The 25081-nt window shown below is 38.6% G+C and overlaps 1 protein-coding gene across 19 annotated transcripts in view; it reads left to right on the top strand.

Annotated features, from left to right (window-relative positions):
• Positions 1–25081, top strand: part of AAK1 (AP2 associated kinase 1) — a 335873-nt gene that overhangs the window by 204921 nt on the left and 105871 nt on the right. For all 19 annotated transcript variants that reach the window (XM_072635329.1, XM_072635330.1, XM_072635338.1 and 16 more), the window contains 3 exons: positions 11697–11818; positions 14394–14475; positions 15279–15411. In XM_072635329.1, the coding sequence (XP_072491430.1) occupies positions 11697–11818; positions 14394–14475; positions 15279–15411 (337 nt within the window). The remainder of the gene's footprint in view (positions 1–11696; positions 11819–14393; positions 14476–15278; positions 15412–25081) is intronic.

The following is a 25081-nucleotide window of genomic DNA, read 5'->3' as shown; positions in this document are numbered from 1 at the left end:
AGTAGTAATCTACTAGTCCAGCCTGTTAACATCTAATGTAATAGGCCTTTCAGTTTTGAGTCATCTTCAAATTTGATAAGCATATTGACTATACCCTCATCTGGATCATTGATAAACATATTATGCAGTGAACTGACCTCTATGACATTTCACTAAGGACCTTATTTCAAGTTATCAGTAATCTGTTCATTGCCACTCTTTGGGTCTGGTCACTTAGCTAGTTCCAAATCTGGTTAATTGTACTCTCACTGGGACCACAACTCTTCTTCTTATCCACAAGAATAAATGCTATGAGAGATGTTGTCAAATGCCATCCTCAAGTCTAGTTCTGTGCTATCTGTAGTATTTTGAGAATTCTGGTGGTTCCCAATCTCATAATAACCCTGGTGATTAAGAAAGTGAAGTTAGTTTGGCATCAATTAGATAATCAGTAAGCATTTTATAAGTACCTGCAGGGCAGCTAGGTAGTACAGTGGAGAGAGCCTGAAGTCAGAAAGACTCATGAGTTAAAATTAAGTTAAAGTTAAAATGTTAAAGTGACTTCAGACACATGCTAGCTGTGAGATCTTTGGTAAATCACTTTTACCCTGTTTGCCTCAGTTTTCTCATCTGTAAAATGAGCTGGAGAAGGAAATGGCAAACCACTCCAGTATCTTTGCCAAGAAAACCCCCAATGGGGTCATCAAGGATTGTGAAAAACAACAGAACAAATGAAAGCACCTACTATGTGCTGAGCATTGTGCTAATTTCTGGGGATGCAAAGAAAGGGAAAGCAGCTCTTGCCCTCTAGGACCTGACAATCTGATGGGTGAGACAGCATGTATATAAATGTGTACCTCTAAGGTCTGTAGAGTCATGTAGGAGGGGCTGGCAGGACACAGAAAGGCCAGGAGGGAGCCAGGATGCTAGGAAGTAGAGGTGAAGAAAGAAGGAGAAGCCAGGCATGAGGACAGCCAGTTCAGAGTCAAGATCAAGATGGATTGTCATTCATGAAGAAGTGTGAGTAGACCCATGTGGCTGGATCATGGAATACATGGAAGGGACTCCTGTGAGGGGAGGGCCTATATCGTGAAAAGCTTTCAATGCCAAAGGACTTTATATTTGATCCTGCAGATACTGGGGGGACTGAGGAGTTTGAGTGGAGCAGTGACATGGTCAGAGCATCAGTTTGGTGGCCGACTATGTGGCTGACAGATTCTAATAGACAGAGACCTGAAGCAGAGGCATCAATAGAAGGCTACTGGAGTCATCCAGGCAAGAAATGATAAAGGCCTGAACTAGGGAGATGGCAAGATTTTTTATCCCTAAAACCGCGCTTACTCTTGGAGATCACACCTCTTTCTATCTGCTTAGAAATCATCTCTTTATGAATCCATTCTAGAATTTTTTTTAATGAAACGGATGCCAAATTCACTGGCGTGTAGCTTGAATAATCCTCCCCTTTTTGAAAATTAAGATGATGTCTGCCCATTTCCATTATTGTGGTCCTTCCTCATCACTGCCATTCCTAAAACATCACTATTTCAATGATTCGGATCATTAAACGTTTATTAATCTTGTAGCAAATGCAAGAGTCTGGACTAAGATCCAGACAGGAAGAGTGATACAAAGAGAAATACAGCCCAGGCAGAGACTCTGCTCTCAATGAGCTTAGTTTAATGTGGGAGAAGACATGAGCAGGTTCTGTACAGATTTGACACAAGGCAAAGGGCCAGAAGAAAATTTCCTGATTTATCTACTTCAGAAATATGGAGAGATGAGTGTCCTCCAAGAGGCTTCAAAGGTGACTCTGTAGGCAAGGTGGAATATTAGCTCTTTGTAAGTGGTCAGGAGCTCAGTTTCCATTTTTGTCCTGTGTTCTTTGTTATAACTGACCTAAACTGCCAATCCCATTTCCTCATGCCCTCCTCATTCTGTCTTTAGCATGTTAGGCAGCACAAGTTATTTTTCCATAGTAAAAGTAAAAGTTTCCTGCAGGCCATGTAATTGTATAGAGGAACTTGTTCCTAGTGATGCTGAGATGTTTCTAGTGATGCTGAGATGGGGGTCGAAGATACACCTTGAATCAATGGGGAAATCATCAGAGGGTAGTTACCTTTCTGAGTCCACTGGGATAGGAAGACTCAGTTGAAGTCCTTCTATTATGGATTCTTGCCTTTGCCCTGTGGTCATTCTTACAGTGTTATTCATGATGTTGCCTGGACATTCACAGCTTGTGTGACTAGGTAGCAAAGTATAGTGGAAAGAGCCCTCAACTTGGAGTCAGTTAAGTCCCTTCTGCATTGAAATTATGTCACGTCTCTGTGTCTCAGTTTTCTTCTGTAAAATAAGGATATAATACTTACAGTTCTTGACAGAGCTGGTTTGAAGAAAACCCCTTATATATCTTAAAGTGCTTTAGAAATGTGAATTGACTTTTCTCAGGCAATAAGGCAGAGTGGCATTTTAAAGAAAAATAGCATGCTGCCTTCTGATTATTAATGTATTGTCCGCTAAAGAAAACATTTGTTTATTATGTATGCTTCCACTCTGTGGCTGTCTTCTCAAGGAATAGTGGACAATTCTATTCAAATGATTTCTCTCATTTCACCTTGGCAAGTCACTATCATGGAGGAGGGATGGATCTCTTGACCCCAGCAGTGATCAGATGTGGAAACCAGGTTTGCCTCTGTCATTAGCTTCTTGTTATCATTAATTATTATCTTCATGTCATTAACTTCTGTGTCATCTCTGTGCCTCAGGGGTTTGTGAAAAGGTTGTAAGAAGTCGTGTATTAGAGTGAATATTAGTTAATCGTTGGAGTTGGAAAGATCTCTTTCCAAGTTGTGCTGTTGATACATGCTGGCTGGGACCTTAGAAAAGCCACTTAAGTTCTCAAGGCCCCAGTCTCTAATACATAAAGTTACCAGAGTGGAGTGGAGGGAGTTTCCACACCTGATAAAGTTCAGAGTGATGGAGAGAGGAAGGTGATATTCTTCTATTCTCAAAGCCCAGAATTGTTGTGAGTACCATTTAGGAGGAGCAGTCATGTGAAAGTTCTTTGAAAAGCCAAAAGCATTCTGCAAATACAAGAAATTTTAGGGTACTACTGCCCAGTGTTACAACAATCTGGGATTATACGGGTATACTTTTAGCTTCTCAAGAGTTGCTCTGGCTAAAATCAATCCATGGCAGTGACAGCATGCTTGTCATAAACCTTTCTACACTCCATTATGTTAGTCTTTGTAGAATAAGCACACAGTCCATACCCATGCTATTTCATAGCCTTTCCAGCTTGGCAAGATCTGCCAGAGCTTGTGCTAAGCTGATGTTGCCCTCCACAGCCCAAGAACTCCTTTCCATCATGAAATCTCCAAGAAGGATTATATTCTAAGATGCAGGATATGACAGATAGGACCCTGAGCAAGTCACTTAACCTCTGACCACCTAAGTGTTTCCTCATTTGTAAAATGGAGATAATAATAGCACCCATCTCCAGGGATTGTTGAGAGAATAAAATGAGATAATTGTAAAGTGCCATGTATACCCTGAAGCATTATAGAAATGCAAGCTATTATTATGATGATTTAATTTTAATTGTTGTTATTTTTATTTGATTTATTGTTGTTATTTTGTGGGGGTTAGATACCCTCAGATGAGAAAAGGATATTCTTTGACTGACAAAGAATGAGAATTACAGACTATCTAATTCCATGATTATTTGTCATATAGTCATATATTCCACCTCAGAATATAATCCTCTCATCATTGAAGGGAGTTCTCAGGCTTTTGAAGGACTGAAGACTAACTGATAGATCCCACCAATCTGAAAAGTTCTTTCCCTAAAGAAGAGAAATTGATTTTGTGTGTTGCAATAGGATAAGGAAGCCCATTTTATCTACTTAAAAAAAGATAGTGGAGGAAGAGAAGGACTTTACAACATGTATTTTACCTGACCTATTCAGCAGTAATCACTTTTTAGTACCTGAGCTGCCTAAATTCTCTTAGTTCAACGAATAGGGGAAGGTCAGTGAGGTAAGGCTTCTTTAACTTTTAGCAAAAACTACAAGCTGTACTGGGGAGATAACTGTAGTGACTTTCCAAAGCTGACAGATTTAGAAAGTGATAAGGTCAGCCACCACAAAATCTCAACCGGCTGAGGGTTTTAAGCAGTAATAACAATTGTAGCATCTCTTGAGTCAGAGAATCTAGCTAACAAAGTAGCCATACATCCAATTTTTCTCCAGTTAGATCCTAGATCAAGTCCAAAACCTCTGAGTTCTTCTTGAATCAAGGCAGACTCCTCACTCCCCACATCTAATAAGTCACCAGGTGCTATCAACTCTTCCTTCATACTGTTCCCTGTGGTCAGTATATTTTGAGACTTTATTGCATCTAGGATCTTTTTGATGTGGGAACTCCATCTCCTGATACATATTGTGGCCTGTCTTCACCTTCTGCCCCTGCATGAGTCATCCACATCTTTCCATAAACCACCATAACTAATCTGTCCGAAACAGAAGGGGCCTTCCTTTAGGCCTTTAACACTGTGGAGTACCAGAAGAGCACCAGGAGCTATGTCCTGGTCCTGTTATTTCACCAGCCCACATTCTTTTCCAGTGATACATTTTCTGATTGATTTTTTTACTTCATTTTTGAGCAGATTATCACTGGCAATATGCTTCAGCCTATTTATGCCCATCATGGATCTCTGTGTTGCCCTTTGAATCTACCATAATTTTGATTTTTTTTTCAGTGACAGTGTTCAATATATGAGTCATAGCTATGGAGGTTTGCTGGAAGAATATTGATATCAAAAAGATGAGTTTTTGTTTGAAAGTACAGCTTGAATTTGTTATATAATTTGGAGATCTGTTATAATTTTCAGATGCAGTGTAGTCCTCTCTTTTCCTCTCATTTAGTTCTGAGCTCATTCCATTGTCCATGGGCTGTTAGAGTCCTGGATGTAAGCAGTGATGGACTACTTCAAACACTTACCCATTACAAAATGTTAACAACCATTATGAGCAGCCACATCCCAGCCCTGCCTTACCTTCGTTAATGAGTTGTTATGAGTTGCTACAGCCTTTGAGCTCATCATCAAGTGACCTCCCTCACCCTGAGTAATGAACCACTTCCAAGCTAGCTAGACTGAACCTCCTGCGCAGGCACAAAGTCCAGCAGCAGCCCTCCACTGGAAATTTCTCCAGTTTAGTAGGACATGCCAAAGCTCACACCCCACTGGCAACACCTAACTCCAGTGTCACTTCAGTGCCATAATGAGGCATCAGTGGAGGACATTGATGAAAGCAGGTGCTCATTAATGTCCTGAAAATGTGCAGATGATCTCTAGAAATAGAGCACATACTTGGCAAGACCATACCTGAAAGCCCCAGAGCTGGATCTGAGATTCACAAAACAAAGATAATAAGGAATTAGGATACACTTTATCCTGGAATTACCTTGAACAAATACTTTCAACAGCAAATATTTATTTAGGGGACTGTTATGTTTATAGCACTCTATTCAAGGCAGGATATGATTAATTACCAAATGAATTCTACAGGAGTTCATAGGGAGAGAGGAAAAATCATTATCAGCAAAGCTCTCACAGTGAAGATGGGTCTTTAAAAACCTTTGGGATCTGGACAGTACACAAGAGAATGGGGAGGCAAAGGAAGAAAGTTTTATAACAATCAAGTATTTATTAAGCACTAACTGTGTACCAGGTGCTTGTTCCAAGAACAAGCTTCAAGTACTGAAGAAGGAACCCTGAGGAAACAAGTTGGCTGGTCTTTGTCCTCTTTCATTTTCTAGTGACTAAATTAATATTTCCAGTCCCTTTTTAGGACAGAAGGCCTGAAACATTGCCAGTCATTTATTGCTGCCAATTATTTTTATTGAACCGCTGGCAAACATTAAGATTTTGAACTCAATAGACTGAAACAAGTCATTCTGTTCTACTTTTCAACTCTGGTGTCCTGCTCTGTTTTCATCAACATCTAAAACATCAAATTATTGATTCTAACCATATTGTGACTTGTTTAGATCCAAGAAATGAGCCGCTCTAAATAACAATGTAGGCTACTTCAGGTTGTCTCATTTGATTGGGTGGATGGCTTGCTATGGAAGGGACTCTACCTTTGGCCTTGTCTGTTTCACATTGTTCTCACCGACTTGCATGGAAATGAAGATGGCAGCCATATTACATTGGAGAATTACATGAAAACGACAGGAGGGTTTTTAGGGGCTGTGAGCTTATTATGAGTCATTCATATGATATGGCAAGTAAAAAAGCTAATGAGATCTTAGGCTTCAGGAAGAGAGACAGAGAATCAAGGACTAGGGAAGTGTGAGTTCTGCTTTTACCACATGTGGACTGTCATATTTATCTGGACATCACATTTTAGGAAGGATATTGGTAATCCAGGGAGGCAACCAGAGTGTTATAGGGCTTTGAGAATATGCCATATGAGCATTGGTTCAAAGGAGTGATAATGTTTAGCTTGGAGAACAGGAGATTTAAAGAAAATAATCACTATATTCAAGTCAAGGATGGCCGCATGAAAAAGAGATTAGACTTTTTCTGTTTGACCCCAAAAGGAAAAACTAGGAGCAATGAGGAGGAATTTCTTAGAGGCACAAATTTAGGCTTTATTTATTATCCAGAAGTAGACTTAAGTGGCTTAAGTAATGTGTTCTCTCTCCCTGGAGGTCCTCAAGCAGAGGCCAAAGGATCACTTGTTGGATAGGTAGAAGAGGGTTAGATGAGGTGGGCTCTGAAGATCCCTTCCAGCATTGGGCTTCTGTGATTGTTGTGAAGCTGGGAGGGATGGATAGCCAACCTAATAGTTTAGAGACTCAGAATTCAAAAAGTTCTCAGTGGGATTTTGGAATTATTGGCAGAATAAAAGTCATATCTTTCAGTTCCAAAAGAGTTGTTAAACAAATTCAGAAAGGAAAGGTGGATGTTGTTACTTAAAACTAAACCAGACCTCTGAGTTCAGTGGGCTACCAGTGCAGCACTGGGGGGTAGCAACCCAAAAAGTTCATGTGAACTTAGGCAGCGTTAATTAGAGGGATAGTGTCCAGAACAAGGGAGAGGTAATAACCCTTTTATTTTGTCACCTCAGGTGGGTTGTGTTCTATTTCCAACAGTCATGTTTTAAGGAGGAACGCTGGCAAATTAGTGAGTATGTCCATAGGAGTGTGCCCAGTCTGGAGATGGATCTTAAAATCATGTCCTTTGAGAAAACAGTTGAAAGAAAGGGGAATATTTAGTCAGGGAATGGGAATATCTGGAGGGATATAACAGCAGTTTAGGGGAGAGGCATTAAGCTCATAGCCAGAATGTAGCTGGAAAAACTGCTTACTGGGCCCAGTGATTAAAATAAAATTGGGGAAATTTTTCACAAAAATAAATAAGAATACAATAGAGATAATATTTGTGGTTTTCTAAGTCAATATGTGGTCTCCTTTCTGTTTACATTTGACTCTTCTATTCTAGAGTATTTGAAACACTGCCATGAGGTAGACTTGTTCTGTTTGATCCAGGAGGGTAGAAATCTTCCAACAGGTAGAAAAAATAGGAAAGAATGGGTCGTGTAATTGTTTCAGCAGTGTCTGACTCTTTGTGACCCCTTTTGGGATTTTCTTGGCAAAGATACTGGAGCATTTTGCCTTTTCCTTCTTCAGTTCATTTTACAGATGAGGAAACTGAGGCAAATAGAGTTATGTGACTTGCCCAGGATCACACAGCTAGTAATTGTCTGAGGTCAGATTTGAACTCATCAAGATGAGTCTTCCTAACTGTGGGCCTAATACTCTTTTTTTTGTGCCACCTAACTGTATATTTTGACTTAATATAACAGTAAGTAACCCAGTACAACTCAATATGCAATTTTTAAGCATCTACTCTGTTCAAAATACTGTGCATATAATGACAGAAACAAAACAGTATCTACCCTGAAGCAATTTATAGTCTACTGGAAGAATACAGTTTGTATACAAATAAATATATTGTAAGGAAAATTGAAGCAGGAGATAAGTATTAACTCCTATGGGTGGTCTACATCAGGGAACATTGAATGGTAGCTTATAGGCCATATCCAGCTAGCCATTTGTTTTTGTTTGGGCCTGACCTAAGAATAGTTTTTATATTTTAAAATAAAAGCAGGCCATACAACAAAATAAGCAGTGTGCAGAGGGCCATATTTGGCCGACAGATGATCCCTGGGCTACAGGAGGTGTTAACCAAACATTACTTAAAGAAAGAGGCATCCATTTGCTTGTAGTTGGTAGCGAGGAGAACAAATGTTCTAGGTACTTCATTTTTAAAATTTTGATAGTTCAAAAACCCGTGGTTTCACCAGGGTAAGAATTTTCCCCACTGACACAGAATGCTACCTCTTTGCCTTAGTATGTGACCTTTATTAGTTCCTGTAACTGAAAAATTCATTGTCTTGAGGCCAACCTGCTCTGAGTCTCCATGCACTTAGATTGATCCTCATATAGACTTAAGAGCCATGACTAACCCTGTACTCAAAGAGTCTGTCCAACCGGGAGGACCTGCTAAGGCCTTTGCCCCTGCTGGCCAAGTCTTGGAGAGCCTAGGGGCATCTCTGTGCTCTGTTTCTGCTTTCTTCAAGAAAAAATTATTCTCTCTCACGAGCAACTGAGGTCTTTAGGAGGGATAGAAGAATGATGGAGGGAACATTGAGCTGGAATTCAGGAAATCTGGGAGCTAGTTATAACTCTGCTATAAACCAGCTGACTGTCCTTTAGTAAATCTTTTGATTTCTCTGTGCCTATAAAATAAGCATAACCATTCCTTCCCAACCTACCTCACAGTTTATAATGGATAGGTGAGAGGATGGATATGAAAGCATTTTGGGGAAAAGTAGGAAAAGTTATCAGGTCGAAGTATTACCTTGTTGCCTGTGTGTCTGAATCTGCATGAAAAGGATCTGTCTTTTTAAAGGGTCCACCACCAGTCGTTCCTTAAAATGACGAGATGTTGCCCGAGTTTCATTCATTTTCAGCTCTCTGATCCTGAGTTGACCTTCATGATGGTTATTGCTTCTGCATCTGCCTCAGAGGCCACAGTCAGCAAAAACTCCTGCTCCCTGATAAAAGACCTGAGCCAAGCAAAGGCATCACAAAAGCCCCAGCCTGCAGCAGTTTGATTGTACTGCTAAAACTAGGAAAAGTGCTTCTCTTGGGAAAGCAGTTAAAGATCTTTCCATTTATTGGTTTGCTTCACTGATGACTTCCAGTGACTCAGGAGCAAATATTGTTATGTAAACTTCCAAGGTCATGGTCCCCAACCAACGTATCAGGATATACCAACAGACCTGCAGGTGAGGCAGCATACTGTGGTGAAAGGGACCCTGGATTTGAAGACTTAGGATCATAGATTGTTGGAATCAAAAAGGGCCTTTGCCTTATCTGAGGCAGAAGTGGCAAAACTAGTGTTTTAACTCAGGTCTCCTGGCTTCAAGTTCAGGGATTTTTTCACTCTGAAATGGCCTTCTTGACTTCTGGTTTAATTTTCCTCATCTGTAAAATAGAAGAGTTGGACTAGAGGAGTCTGAGACTCCTTCCACCTGGCCTTTGGTAGATCTCTAAGCTGATGGCTCATGGAAAAGGAGCTAGGAAAGTCTAGATTGGAGTGCAAGTTGTAAAACCAACTATCTTCATGATCTTGGTCAGGTTGCCCTCCCTCAGAAGAAATGTAGCAATGGCTTGCTTTCCTATAGGACTTTATAAAGAAATTGTTTTCCTTTTTATAGATGATCTTTATGGCCCATTATAGTTCCATGAATCCATACTGTGCCTCTTGTCTACTTGGAAAGTTGAGTGCAGGGAATCAAGTATTGGGCCTTCTCCTCCCACTTGTTTTGGGACTTTTCATTATCTGTACCTCCTAAACAATCACTAGTAATTTCCAAACTCTGAGGAAATGAAAATCATCCCCCATCCCACCTCCATCTCCATAGACCCACAAGATGAAGGATCCTGCCCAAGAAATTGTAAACTGAACTTACTGTTCTCTCTCTGTGGTCCATTAAACTTTTTGTTTCCATTGTTTTTATCAAATAAAATAACAGGAAAAAGGAGAATGAATGCTTTTAAAATCACGAACCTTTTGCAAATAGATCACACAGGCCATTTTTATTTTTTTTGGAGGCAGTCAGGGTTGAGTGACTTGTCCAGGGTCACACAGGTAGTAAATGTCTGAGGTCAGATTTGAACTTAGGCCCTCCTGATTCCAGGGTCAGTGCTTTATCCACTGAGCCAAGTAGCTGCCCCGCCCCCCCTCCTTAAACCATTTTAGTGCATCAGTAATACACTGCCACAGGATTTAGAGCTAGAAGAGAATATCCTCTAAGGAAATCCTGTTCCATACTGGGAAGAGAACTTGCCCAGGGTCATACAGATAGTAAATAACAGGATTTTTTAATTCTGCCTCCAAACATGGCATTTTTCCAGTTTAAACTATGCTGCTTCTGTGTGGTTTTTTTTGAAACAAAGTAGGAAGTATTTAAAAGTCAAGATAAAGAAACGAATTTGCTAAAAAGCTTATAAAATCTTTAAAATGGCTTCAATTCAACAAACATATATTAACCACTTTCTTTGCTCAAGGCTCTATACTAGGACAAAAGTCAATTCGTCCTTGCTCTCAGGAATTTACTTGCCCCTGGAGGGATATACTGTGTACATGGATAAAGACGTAAAGAGTGTACACAGGATAATTTCAAGAGGGATAAATGAAAAGTATCAATTTAGTTCACTCTATGTGCCAGGCAGTGGACTAAGGTGCCGGGGATAGCAGTAGAAAAGCTAAGCAGTGAGTTCTTATCCCAGAAGCTGGGGTCCTTGGGTTTATCAAACAGTAGATTGCTATATTTATTGACTACTGTATCTTGAGTACCTAACGTATTCCACTGCTCTGCTCTTCTGTTTCTTAGCCAGTACCAAGTGGTTCTGATAATTGCTGCTTTATAATACAATTTGAGATCTGGTAGGGCTAGGCCACCTTCCCTAGCATTTCTTTTCATTAGTTCTCTTGATATTCTGGACCTTTTGTTCTTCCAGATGAATTTTGATATTATTTTTTCCAGCTCTAGAAAATAATTATCTGATAGTTTGATTGGTATGGCACTAAATAAGTAAATTAATTTAGGTAGAATTGTCATTTTTATTACATTGGCTCGGTCTACCCATGAGCAACTCATGTTTTTCCACTTGCTTAGATCTGACTTTATTTGTGCGAAAAGTACCTTGTAATTGTGTTCATATAGTCCCTGGATTTGTTTTGGTAGGTAGACTCCCTCCTGAGTTATATTTTGAAAGAAGTTAAGTAATTTAAGAATCAGAGGTGATTCAGACTTGGGAGATAGTTTGTATATGTGGGCAATTCTTGTAAATATGACTTTTAGGAATAGGATTATCTTTAAAATGATCTTCTATATGAAAATATCAGTGAATTCCCTTCCCTTTTATTTCCTCTTTTTTGTTTAAGTTTATATTATCAGTCTCCCCAGATCATCTTCTGAGACCCTTGCTAAGAGGGTTAGTGGGGGATAGACCTCCGCTTTATGCACGCTGATAGAGTAGCAGAAGAAATGCTTTCACTGATGTTGCTTTAGAACCCAATTTATTTTCCTCATGTAAATGACCTGTTGTTACTGGGTATTGGGGGGAATGTTTTTCAGGTGGAAAACATCCTGCTACATGACCGAGGTCATTATGTCCTATGTGACTTTGGAAGTGCCACCAACAGATTCCAGAACCCACAAGCTGAGGGAGTCAATGCGGTAGAGGATGAGATTAAAAAGTAAGCCTCCTCCTTCCTTGGGGCTTGGCTCTACTCTCACATCTGTGGCTTCTCTTTGAGCATAGGGAGGGTGGGGCCTGGGCTGGGAAGAGAATGGTTTGGGGGGAGGTGTGTGTGTGCGTGTGTGTGCGTGTGTGTGTGTGTGTGTGTGTGTGTGTGTGTGTGTGTGTGAGTGATGAATTGGTTGAATCGTTAAATCCTGTAACTATGAGATTTAAAGGATCACCTGCCAGAAAATGCAGTCATTTTTGAAAGAATTAATAGGTTGTACTAAACGACATGGGATTTGAAGTTGACGATCTAGGTTTCAATTCAGAGAGAAGAAAACAGAACAGATCAGTTTTGATGTAAGAGACACTTCAAAGAATATAGGTACTCTAATCCCGTACTTGGAGAGGTCTCTTGGATTAAAGATGGAAATGCAGAGAAGCCTGACTTCTTTTTTAAGATCAGATTAACACCTCTATTTGGAATCAGTGGACTAAGGTTCTAATCTTCGTGTCACTGTTACCTATGTGAGCTTAGGAAAATTATTTCCTTTCACTGGTTCTCAGTTTCCTAGTCTTAAATAAATGAGGAATCAGACTATATAATTGCTAAGTTTCCTTCCAGTTGTGAATTTTGTGGACTAGTTTATCAGTTAGTTCCCCATTAATTTAGTGGAGAAATCCAGACTAATAAATTTAAAAGTTTTTTTCTTTAGATTTTTAAAAATACTCTGCCTTTGGCTTAAAGCCTAATGATACAAATAGAATAAAATCACTTATCAGAGTATTTAAATTAGGCAAATTAGTAAAGAAATTTTGGATGGTTTTCTTTTTTTTTTTTTTAATGCCCACTGTGTACTTAGCTCTACAATAAAATATTGTAAGAAATACAAAAAAAAAAAAAAAAAATGAAAGAAATGTCCCTGACCATCTCAGAAATCATGTATAAACATATACATATGTAAATATTGTATGTGTGTGTGTGTGTGTGTGTATTAGATGGGATAGTGTGGCAGTGTATAATCAAGTGCTAAATATTATGTTATGGGGGGAAAGCACTACGTTTGGAAACAGAGACACTTGGTTTTAATTCCAGCTTTAGTGTTATGTGACTTTGGGCAAAACACTGTTTCTCTGGGTTTCATTTTCCCCATCTGTGAAATGGGGTAATAATACTTGCACTGTCTGCCTCATGGGGTTCATTATGACAAAATTTTTAAAAATATATTATTAAATTTTTAAAAAAATTTCCACTTAACAGTGTTTTTTCTAGTTACATATAAAGATAGTTTTGATCGTTCACTTTTATAAGATTTTGAGTTCCAAATTTTTTCTCCTTCCTCCCCAAGATAGCAAGCAATCTGATATAGATTATACATGTATAATCCTATTAAATATATTTCCACATTGTGTTCATCCTTTGTTGCTGAAGAAGACCATGCCATCAGAGAAACGATGACGACTTGCACTTGACTTTGTTTTGAGTGAGGGAGGGCTGTGCAGGTCACCAGCCTCACTTCTCCTCCAGAGCCATCTGAATCCAGTGACCAGATACTCATCAGGATGACTGGAGATGACCCAGGATACACTGGGAGACCTTGGCCCCTTTAGGCCAAGGTCTAGGCAGGTACTCACTTAGGGTAAGGTAACTCCCATTCATTGAATAGGCCTGTTTAAGAAGTAGCCAGGGCATGGCCCCTTTAATGAGGCCAAGAAAAAGAAAGACATCAGGCTGGGAGGGAAACAGCAACAGTTACTTAATCATGTTGTGAAGAAGATTCAGAACAAAAGGGAATAACCACAAGAAAGAAAAGACAAACAAAAAAAGAAAATGACATGCTTCGCTCTGCCTTCAGACTCCATTTTTTTCTCTGGATGTGGATAGCATTTTATGAGGAAATATTTTCCATGTGCTATAAACACCATAGAAATGGGAGCTATTATTAAGTAGATGACAGCCATCATAACTGAACTCAGTGTTTGATAAGGTCCTGTGACTCAAAAGCCCCTCAAAAAGAGGTGTCTGTGTGGGCTGGAATCGTTAGAGAAACGAAGAGCTGGGCCTTGCAGGATAGAAGGACTTGGGGGAAAGGAAGAGGGAGGATAGAGCTTGGAATAACAAATTCATCCTGAGGCCTCATCTGGGGAAGCTGGTTTGAAAAGGAAGGTCCAGTTTACATTTTGCCCTAAAAAACCCACAGCTTAGTGATTGTGATGATAATAATAGCTAATTGTCATAGAATCTGAAGATTTACAAAAGACTTTGCTCATAATATCCTTTTGTGGTAGGTAGCACAAATATTATCATACCTCCATTTTATTAGATAGAAAAACCATGGCCTGGAGAAAGTAGAGTGATTTGCCCAAGGTCACATAGCTAGCAAGTGTCAGAGTTCGGATTTGAATACCAGTTTCTCCCGATTCCAGTTTCTCCCTTCTGCACAACATATATCTTCATATCTGTCTGAAGTAGAGATGTTGCAGTCTGTGTTATAAAACATAGAAATGTTTTTGTTGCCACAGGATTGGCAAGCCAATGAAATGGGGCATGGTGGACATCTTTAATGAAATGATTCTTCTGATTGTAGGTACACGACGCTTTCCTACCGAGCTCCAGAAATGGTCAACCTGTATAGTGGCAAGATTATCACTACAAAGGCTGACATTTGGGTATGTGTTGAGTAATTTGCAGCTCTGACTTGATGGGCAGCACAGTACTTGGCCTTGGAGTCAAGAAACCTGGATTTAGATCTCAGCTCACTTCACTTTACTTTCCTCATCTGTAAAATGGGGATAAAGTTGGCACCATTTATCACCCAGAGGGGTGATGAGGAAAGAGCTTTGGAAGTCTGAATGTACCAGAGAACTGTGTATTATTATTCTAATTTGTAGGTGCTCAGTTGTTAGTGTCTTAGTTTGTATACCTGCAGACTTGTGACTAGGGTAGAGTGACTGGGGCTTTGCCACATGGTGCTGAAATTTAGGAGGCACTGATAGTACTTACCCTCCTTCTGAAGTATGAAAACACCTAGTTACAGAAATAGTTAAAATAAGAAGGTACTACATTATATGCTTCTCTCTTGATTTAGCTTCATCCCAGCTGAGCTCCTCCACACCCTTTGCCCTGACCCCATCTTAATAGCTATGGGTACCAGAATTGCCAGTTATGGCTCTGTGCATCCACAAACAAATAGTAATATGGCCTAGTAGAATGCCTCCCAGATTTGAAGTCAGAGGATCTGAGTTAATCCTGTCTTTGCTACTTAGTGCATGCTAGACCTTGAGCAAATCACTTCCTATCTGTGTATCTCAACCTCTAAAATCAAGGAGCTTAGACTATATGATCTTTAGGATCCCATCCAGTTCCAATAGCAGTAACCAACCTCTTAGACTATATATGAGGAGGTTATAGAAAGAAGCCCATGCTCAGTTGTTACAGAGTGAAAACAATCCTTTTTTCCTCTGTCTTTTAGGCCCTTGGTTGTTTGTTGTATAAATTATGCTACTTCACATTACCATTTGGGGAGAGTCAGGTAGCCATTTGCGATGGAAACTTCACGATTCCTGATAACTCACGGTATTCCCAAGACATGCATTGCCTCATACGTAAGTATTTCCATTTCCCAGATTCCTCTTGGTTTGTAACCTTTTCTCTCTAGGACTGAATTATACTGGCAGGAGAGGAGAGATTGCCCAAGGCAGAGAGAGAGCAAAAGGGAAGGCAGGAACGGGGAAATGGATCGATAGGGGGTAGGAACAGAGATGACGAGATATCTCTGAAGCAAGGACCTCCAATTGCTCAAACAGGATCCTTTGGGTATATTTCCAAAGTGTACTTCATACCTACATGAATCACTTGAACAGAAGTGTTGAATGTACAAGAGCTGCATGCCATTAAAGTCTTTGAAGAAATCCTGGAGCAATAGAATTCTGACTGATTGTGTGTCAAGAGGTGAGGCATCGGTCTTTGCAAAATTCGGACCTACTCCAGTGAAGAGGAGAGTAGTGCAATGTTTTACTTGAATACTTGCCTCCAATAGCGACATCTCATTTTAATACAACAGACATTTCTTAGGTACCTACTGTGTGCAGAACATTGTGCTAAGTGATGAATGCATTTTCCCTAGGAGCTGAAGATGGAGGCCTATAACCAAGTCTTACTGTCTTTTTAGGTTAATCATTATGATATGTGCTGGGATCATTCTGACTAAAAATCTGTCAGCTGGTGGCCAGGCCTCTGGTGATGAGCCATTGCATACCTGGCTGGCCCTCAGATGACAGAAATATATAGTTTCCCATTTGCAAAGCCTTTCTAGCATGGAATACTTGTCAAATCTTGTCCTTCACTGGTGTGGCATTTAAGAATCCATTTTCATATCACAGGGAGCACTGTTTAACATTGCCTTTTGACTTTTCAACCTCTCCAGTTACCTTATTGCATCATACATACATTAAGAACAAAATGGCAGGGTGACCATAAGTTCTTCTGATACAAAGTAGATGGAAACAGAGGTACTTGGCAAGCCTTTTTTGGGGTAGAATTGTTAAACACTCCCAGGCCATGTAGCTTGTCACTCCTCTATCCTATCTTGCTGATTACAGAGCTGTAGCACCAGGAATGGGGTTCCCTCTGGGTTGGATGGATTGCCAGTTGACGGAAGGCCCCAGATTGGTCTGTGGCTCACTTTGTCACAGAGTGGTCTACTTTGTCTTTTAACCTTGCTTGCAACTGAACAGAAATAAATGGGGAGATGTTGTGAAATGCAATGGGGTAGGTAGACTAATGAGGATCGTGATCGCGTTTGCCTCATCATAGCGTCAGAGTTCTGATCTCAAGATTTGCTTTTATGGTAGGAGAATGTATTAGATATCAAGGTCCTTATTTGAATGTATCATGATGTTAGTGCATCCTTGAACGAAAGGTCTCTGAGTCATTTTGCATACTTAAAGAACGTTCCTTATTCATCCTAATATTCATTCTAAAATCATTGAACTTGAGTGTCACTATGCTCTGTGCATATAGATAGAAGTACCTAATAACTTGAAGTTCAGACCTATAATGTTAGGTGATCCTTGTTTCTGAACTTTGAATAAACTAGTAGAATCAAAGTCTTAAATATAGTATAATCACTTGTCTTGTTTTTCTTTATGTTGTATCAGGAACTTCAGAACTGAGTTATTCTCACCTGGTGAACAACCCCAAACCAACATTTAGAGCAAGAAACTGGGATCTGAGAGCCATAGAATCATCAGATTGCAGAGTTGTTAAGTGAACTCATTATCTTGTCAGGTCATGTCAAACACAATGTATAAGGATCCCTGAGGGCCGCCTGTCGCCTAAGGAAATCACATATTTACACTTTTTTGATGAATACATTGGCACATTAAAACCAGACAGGAGCTAAACGTTAATCTAATTCAGGCCATGCTTGAAATTGTTATGGACTATATGTGACCCATGTGTTTCTAGTCCAAACTCTCCCCACAGCAAGAACACTACCTATGATATCCCTGAAAATGGTCTTTTAAGCTTCCAGTTAAAAACTTCCAGTCATGATGACTGCAGTAGCAATCCTAGGCTGCCTGTGCCATTTTTTGAGAGATTTAACTCTTAGCAAGTTTTTCCTTATATTGAGCTGAAATCTATCCCCCTAAAACTCCTACCTCTTCATCTGAGTACTTCCCTTTGAGGACAAACAAAAGCGAGTCTGAATCCCTCTTCCAGTGTGGAAGACAGCAATCATGTCCCTCTTTTTTGTTTCTTCTCCAGGCTCATTATCTTTAGTTCCTTAGACCAGTCTTCTTTTGGCATGGCATGGTTCCACGGCCCCTCACCATCTGGTTACCCTTCTGCCTAAACTTGGATTGGAAAAATCAGCTTCACAAATACTGGATGGGGGAGGCATGGCTAGAGACAACAGTTTCTCTGTGAAAAATATGGGGGAGGGAGTTTAGTGGACTGTGAGCTTAATATATGTCATTGGTGTGACACAGAGGCAAAAAAGCTAACACTGTCATAGGCTACATTAAGAAGTATCATGTCCAGAAAGAAAGAGGTGATAAGTTCTCTATATTCTTCCCAGTTGGGCCACATGTGGATTACTAGTTCAATTCTTGGCACCATATGTTAGGACAGATATAGAGAAGCTGGACCGTTTCCAAAAGAGAATGACCAAGATGTGGAGATTGCTGGACAACAGGACAAAAAATTATTGGTTGAAGGAACTGGGCATAGAGAAGACTTAGTTGTCATTTAACAAAGGGCTTTCTGATGGAAGAGAGGGATTTGATTTACTCTGTTTGTCCCCCGGAGGAAGACTTAGGAGCAGTAGGTAGGAGTTGCACAGAGACACATTTTACACTTGATGTAAGGGACGACTTCCTTATAGTACTAGCTATCCAAAAATGGTCTGGTCTGCCTCAGGAAATAGTAAGTTCTTCTAATTCTAAGGTTTTCTGTCGGGGCCAAGATGACCATTTTGGGCATGAAAATGTTTTAGAAAGAATTCTTGTTCAGATGGAGGTTAAATGGCTACCGAAGTCTCTTCAAACTCTTCAGTTCCATCAGGCTTGACATACTTGTCTGACCTATCTAAGATGTTAGTTCCAAGAACTGGACAGAATGCTACAAAATTGTCTTAACAAGGGGCAGAGTATGACAGTATGGGCACTTTGTTTACTCTAGCCATTTTCATTATTACACTGAGCTTGTGGACCATTAAAATCACCAAATTTTCTTTCCCCACAACTATTGCTTTCCAGCTATAGTTCTGTGTATGTAGTTCTACACTTGTACAGTTCTTTTTTGGACCCAAGTATGGAATTTTTTTCATTTAATTTTATTACCTTCATTAACTTTAAAACTTCAGTTTTAGCCCATTGTTGCATAAGTCTGATAAATATTTTCATTTATCTTATTTTGTGACAGCGTATTACCCAACACTTAATAACGTTGTGTTATCCACAGATTTGATAAATAAGCCATATAGATGTACAACCTTTATATATGATTGATAAACAAAATGAAGCCAAACCAGAGAAGGTTCTGAACTAAACTGTCAATCACTATTCTTTGGGTTTGGTCATTAAGCCAATTCTTGAATACAGTGTAATCAGATGTCTTGTTTTTCTTTATATTGCATTATGAACTTCATGCTGTCATCAATTTCTCTTTCCATTTTTGTCCCTCATGATAATTGCCTTTGTTTTTCATTCTGTCCATTCGGTATACATGCCCTCCCCCTTGCCTTGATTGGGTGAATTTCCAAACAGATGAATATCCTCTCCGTGCATAATACTGTTGTGTCACCTCTTCTCTCTTATATGCCCTTTGAATTTGATGTGCCCTTCCCTTGCCGTGTATGAGTCATGAACTGCATTCTGTTAGGTTTCAGTGATACCCTGAGATATATTTACATTCTGAAGTTAATGCCTCTAGTTCATTTTTAAAGGAATTATTTATTCTCAAAATAAAGACATAAGCCTTTAAGCTCTGGTTTCTTATCTAAGATCCAACCCAAGGTCTCTGACTATCAGTAGGTCTGTTGAATATTCTTCTATCACCCTAGACTCTAATTTCATAATTCAAAATATCTGTGATTTTTTTTGTTTTGGTTTGGTTATTTATCTCATCCCCTAGGTGTCTTAGGTATATGTTCTTTTATATATACTAACATCAGAATATTTTATTATATTATGACCTAAGTTACTTATTGATGACCTTTTCTAAGCATGTTGCTTTTTATTTATTAGATGCTATTGATAACCATTTGATGATTTGAAATAGGCTAGTCCTTGGATCCAGTTTGTCACTAGATACTCATCAGCCTTCTTCCCTTGGAGTAAGACATGACAGAGCTTGCATTCCCTAGGCATGGCCCAGAGAACCCAGAGTCCTCTCATGAAGCACTGGAAATAGCCTTTCATGGAGGATCTCAAACTTGGCATGTCCTGAAACTTATCATCTTTCCTGTGAAAAAGGTCCCCCATTAATGTCCCTGTTTTTGTCAGTGGCACCACCAGTCACTAAAAGATCCTCACTTTCAGATCCCTGACATTCTACAGCTTGTCTCAGATTTGCTAATTTCTTACTGTTTCTTGCTCCTATACAGTGATTCTCAAAGTGATGTTGGTGGACCCCTAGGCCCTTTCAGAATGTCTACAAGGTCAAAATTATTTCTGTAATAATAGTGTGATGCTTTAATTCTTCATATACTAAACATCACATAAAAAATTTTTAAGAGTGAAAAGGAGCCCTAAGACCCAAAAGTTTGAGAAGCATGGCTCTTGAGCTTTCTGCTCGCTTCTACCCAGCTTTAAAGACTCAAAGAAATCTCTAGTTCTCATGGCTGATATCTGGGATGAAATCTTGTGAATGTCCTGAGGCTTTGTGGCTTCATGACCTTGTTGCACAAGGCCTTTATATGTAAAACCTGTTCCCTTTCTGTTCTTCCAAAACCATGGACCTCTTGTTTCACCCCCTAACTCCTATAACTCCCCCTCAGGCTAGGAGAGTTACAAGGTTGGCAATACCTTTATAAAATAGGACTTCATTACTGAAGATGTCGCTTTGACCATATAGGACCCCACTGGCCACCCCGTCTATGCAGTATACAACCCTCTGACCTCATGTCCTATCAGTCATCTCAACCAATTCTCAAGAAAGACAGAGGAATTTCTCAGCTATGGATTTCATCTATGGCTATTTCTGGACTTCTGGCTTGTTTTCAGACTAATTAAAAGCTCTCCTAAGTATCTTGGCTGGTTAGTCACCCAGTCTGACTCCAGTCAGACCCCATTTCACCTGGGGTCCATGAAACTGTGTGTTTTAAAAATATTTTCGTATCAATATCAATTTCACTTTATGCATTTAAAAACATTATTCTGAAAATGGATCTGTGGGCTTCCCCAGATTGCCCAAGGGGTTCATGACATGAAAGAGGTTAAAAAGTTCCACCATTCCTCAGTGACAGCAAATTAAGGACTTTTTCCAGGGGGGTGCCGAAAGAGATTTGATCCAGAGGAAAAAGAGGCTATGCACTAGTGTAGTGTGAAGAGCCCTGCACTCAGGCCTTCAAGATCTGAATTTAAATCTTCCTGCTAACATTTTTTAGTTAGGTGACTGTGGGCGAGTCATTTAACCTCTCTCTATGTGTCAGTAAAAAGAGCCTTAAAATACTGTATTCTACCCTCAAACATTTACCAGCTTTGTGATCCTGGACAAGTTGTTTTACCACTGTCAGTGTTGGTTTCCTCATCTGTAAGATGGGGTTAATAACAGCACTTACCTCCATGTGTTGTTTTGAGGATAAAATGAAATTATATTAGCAAAGTAAACTTTACAAGTCTTAAAATGCTTTAGAAGTGCTAGCTATTATTATTATCATTATTATAAGGAAAGAAATAAATTTTAAAGTGCTATAGAAAAAAATACGTGGCAAGAGGAGATCACTGTAACTTCTTGAGTAGGGGAATGGCATGGTCAGCTTTAGAAATATCACTTTGGCGTCATCTTAGAGAATGAATTAGAGAAGGGGGAGACTTGAAGCTCAGAAACCAATTAAGAAGATATTAAGATGATGAAGGCTTGAACTGGGACAGTGGCTGGTCATGTGAGAGAAGAGCAGGTATATAAGAGATTGTAGAAGAGGAATCAGCTAAGCTTGGTGGCTCTGGATTTGGGTGGAAAAGGAAGGAGATGAGTTGAGGTTCACTCCAAGGTTATAAGCCAAGGGCACCTGGAAATATGGTAGTTCTCAACTAAATTAGAAAAATGAGCAGTTGGGGATAATTTGGAGGAAAAAGGAAGACTGATTTTGTCATGTGTTTGAAATGCCTATGGATGTGCCAGTTGCAGATGTCCAGTAGGCAGTAGGTAATGCAAGATTAGAGTTTAGAAAAAAAGACCAAAATTACAATTTAAGTGAAGAATTTTTTAAAAATTAGTTGAAGGAGCAAAAAAGGAGATATAGAGTGAATGAAGAAATGATTTAGAATAAGAAATTAATACTTATAATCACATAATACCTATGATGATTATTAAAAGTCAAGAGATTAAAAACCGTAATTTACATTTGTTAATCTCTTTCACCAAAAAGGCATTTAAATGGGCAAGAAACAATCTTTCTTTTAAAAAAAATGAAATAAAAGAAGAGAGGGAAAAAGGAATGGAGATAGCAATCCCCAAAGGAAAGCTTTTATCTTCAATTTATTTAAAGGGTGTCAGGCTTCAGGAGATAGATTAGGCTGTAATTAAAAAAAGCTAAAATTTAGTTTGTTTTATTTATTACTTGTAGTAGCAGAAATAGTCATTCCAAAAAAAAAATTTGCTCCTTCCATATAGGATTAGCTAAAATAGAAAAGATTTTAAATGCCAGAAGATGAATCAACTTTAATATTAATGAAATCAAATATTAATTATGTGAATTTCCCTGCAAAGGAGGAGTTAATTGAATAGAATGAAAAAGAAAATTCATCAAAGTTGTTTCTAAGAAGCACATTTAATGAAAAAAAATTAGATTCAAAATTAGAGATTGGTCTAAAAATATCTGTATGCAATTAAAAATTTAAAAAATCAGGAGTAGCAGCAATGATATTAATGTTTACATTAGACTCCGTAATTAAAAAAAGATAAAAATGTTACATCATTATGCAGTGGTGAATATTTAATAATAATAATAGCAGGTGGTATATATGTGGCAATTTTTGGTTTACAAAGTGCTTCACTGCATATGTTACCTTATTTGATATCAGCAACATCAACCCTGTGACATAGATGGTTTTGTCATCCCTGTTGTCCAGATAAGGAAATTAGAACTGAGATTAAGTGACATGCTCTGAGTCTCAGAGCTAGAAAGAATTTAAGGCAAGATTTGAATTCAGGTCTTAGGGACTTGAAATCCAAAACACTATTTTGCCAAATAGCTATGTAGAACTAAATGTAAAAAGTCAGGGACTACACATTTTTTTGGAATACTATTGGAATTCTCATTAAAATAAATCATTTACTTGGCTCAGTGGATATATGGTGAGATTGGAGTTATAAGACCTGGGTTCAGATCCTGCCTTTAATACTTCCTAGCTGTATGACTGTGGGCAAGTCACTTGTCATCATCTGTAGCCCTAGGAGGCACAGTGCATAGAACTTCAGGCCTGGAGAAAGGAACACCTGAGTTCAAATCTGGCTTCAGACACTTTCCTAGGAGTTTAGCAGTGTGATCCTGAGTAAGTCACTTAACTCTGTTTGCCTCAGTTTCTTCTTCTGTAAAATGAAGTAGAGAAGGAAATGGCAAACCACTCCAGTACATCTCAGCCAGGAAAACCCCAGATGGGGTCACAAAGAGTCACAGCTGAAGACACCACTGAAATGAATGACTAACAACAACAAACAGGTTTTGGCTTCTTCATCTCTAAAATAATACCTACAGAATACATTTCATAGGGTTGTTGCAAGGCTTACATGATGTCATGTATATAAAGTGTTTTGCAAACCTTAAAAGGCTATTTAAATGGTAGTTTTTAATTTTTTTATTTATAAGGATCCTTGAGCAAATTTTTAAAAAAACTTATGCATGCTGTTTTTTACCAATAATAGTGTAGTAAAATTAGAAGTAACAATAGCATGAGTTTAACAAAAGATTAAGAAAGCATAAAGAAGCATAATCGAGTTATAAAAACAAAAAAATTGAAAAGATAGAAATGTTAATGGTTACAAAATTGTTCTTTTAAGGTACTGAAAGCCATGTGCTGCCAATAAAATAATGAAGAAATGGGTGAATATTTGCCAAAATATAAATGACCAAAACTGACACAAGAAATTAAGAATTTCAATGGATCTATCCCAGAAAAGAAAATAGAGCAAATTTATTCATGAATTCTTTCTTTTACTAAAAAAATACCTGATAAAACTTTTGAAAGAGAAATGATCACAAATTATTACTAGATATTAAGAAACAAGAAGGTAGCTACATGATGTAGTGGGTAGAGTGCTGGGCCTGGAGTCATTAAGACTCCTCTTCCTGTGTTCAAATCTGACCTCAGACACATTCTTACTAGCTATGTGACCCTGGGCAGGTCACTGAACCCTGTTTGCCTCAGTTTCCTTATCTGTAAAATGATCCGGAGAAGGAAATGGTGGACTACTCCATTATCTCTGCCAAGAAAACCCCAAATGGGATAATGAGGAGTTGGACAGGTTATCAGTAAGGCTAGCAACCTTACCCACTGCACATTATGCCTGTTCAAAAAAGGGATTCTAGTTTTGATTCTGCCAGTCATTTCTTCTAGATCTTTTTCTCATCTTTAAAATGAGGGGGTCAGATTAGATGGCCCCCTATTCTTTCCTGCTCTAAATCTTTGATTCATTGATATCATGATAAGTCTTTACCTTTAGGCCTCAAATTTTCTTCTCTGTAAAATGAAATTGGATTAGGTGATCACTAAGATCCCTTGTAATTTAGGTCAACACTATTCGGAATGTAGCAATTGTATTTTTCTTTTGAACTGGACCTGTGATTCCATTGGCATATGGAATCTTCTTGGTAAGGCAGTTTTTTTAATCAACAAAAATTGCCACCTTCTCTGAAATCTACAATCTCAGAGCAGCAGCCCTCAACATGTCTTTAGACTTCTTGGGGTCCACGAGAGTCTTTCTATGAAGTGAAACTATTTTCATAACAATACTGAGGTATTATTTGCCCATTAAAATACTTCTCCCCTTTACAACTACATAACTGCGTGGGGCTGGATTTTCTTTATATATTTATGCATTTAACCAAAGCAACATCTTAACAGACTAAATGCAGAAACAAATGGGAGAATCTAGCGGTCTTCTATTAAACCAGACATGAAAGAATATATAAATTTAGAAAACAATGTCGCGTTTTTCCGTCTAACTTTTCTTTGAGGAAAATAGAGATTTTTTTTCAGGTAAAGTTATTTATATTATATTAATTATCTTAATGAATTGTAATATTATGAGTTTTAATTTCTAATATGGAAATTCAGTAGATGTAACCCATATAAATAAAACCTCTTTGGAGTCCTCAATATTTAATTTTTATTTAATTTAATATATTATATATATATAATATATATGATAATTTAAATCAATATTTAAAAATGTAGAAGAATCCTGAGACCAAAAAGTTGAAGAACTGCTGTCCTAGAGGTTTGCCTGGGACATGCAGCCTTTACGTGCCAAGGACAGGCCTTCAATTCAGGTCTTTCTAACTCTGTTAGAAAGAGTTACTCTTACTCTTGGTTGAAATAAAAGTGG

The sequence above is a fragment of the Notamacropus eugenii genome, chromosome 1, assembly GCF_028372415.1.
Source record: "Notamacropus eugenii isolate mMacEug1 chromosome 1, mMacEug1.pri_v2, whole genome shotgun sequence".
In the NCBI taxonomy this organism is placed as follows: Eukaryota; Metazoa; Chordata; class Mammalia; order Diprotodontia; family Macropodidae; genus Notamacropus; species Notamacropus eugenii.
Note: the sequence above shows the minus strand (reverse complement) of the source record. Positions and strands in the feature narration are given on the sequence as shown.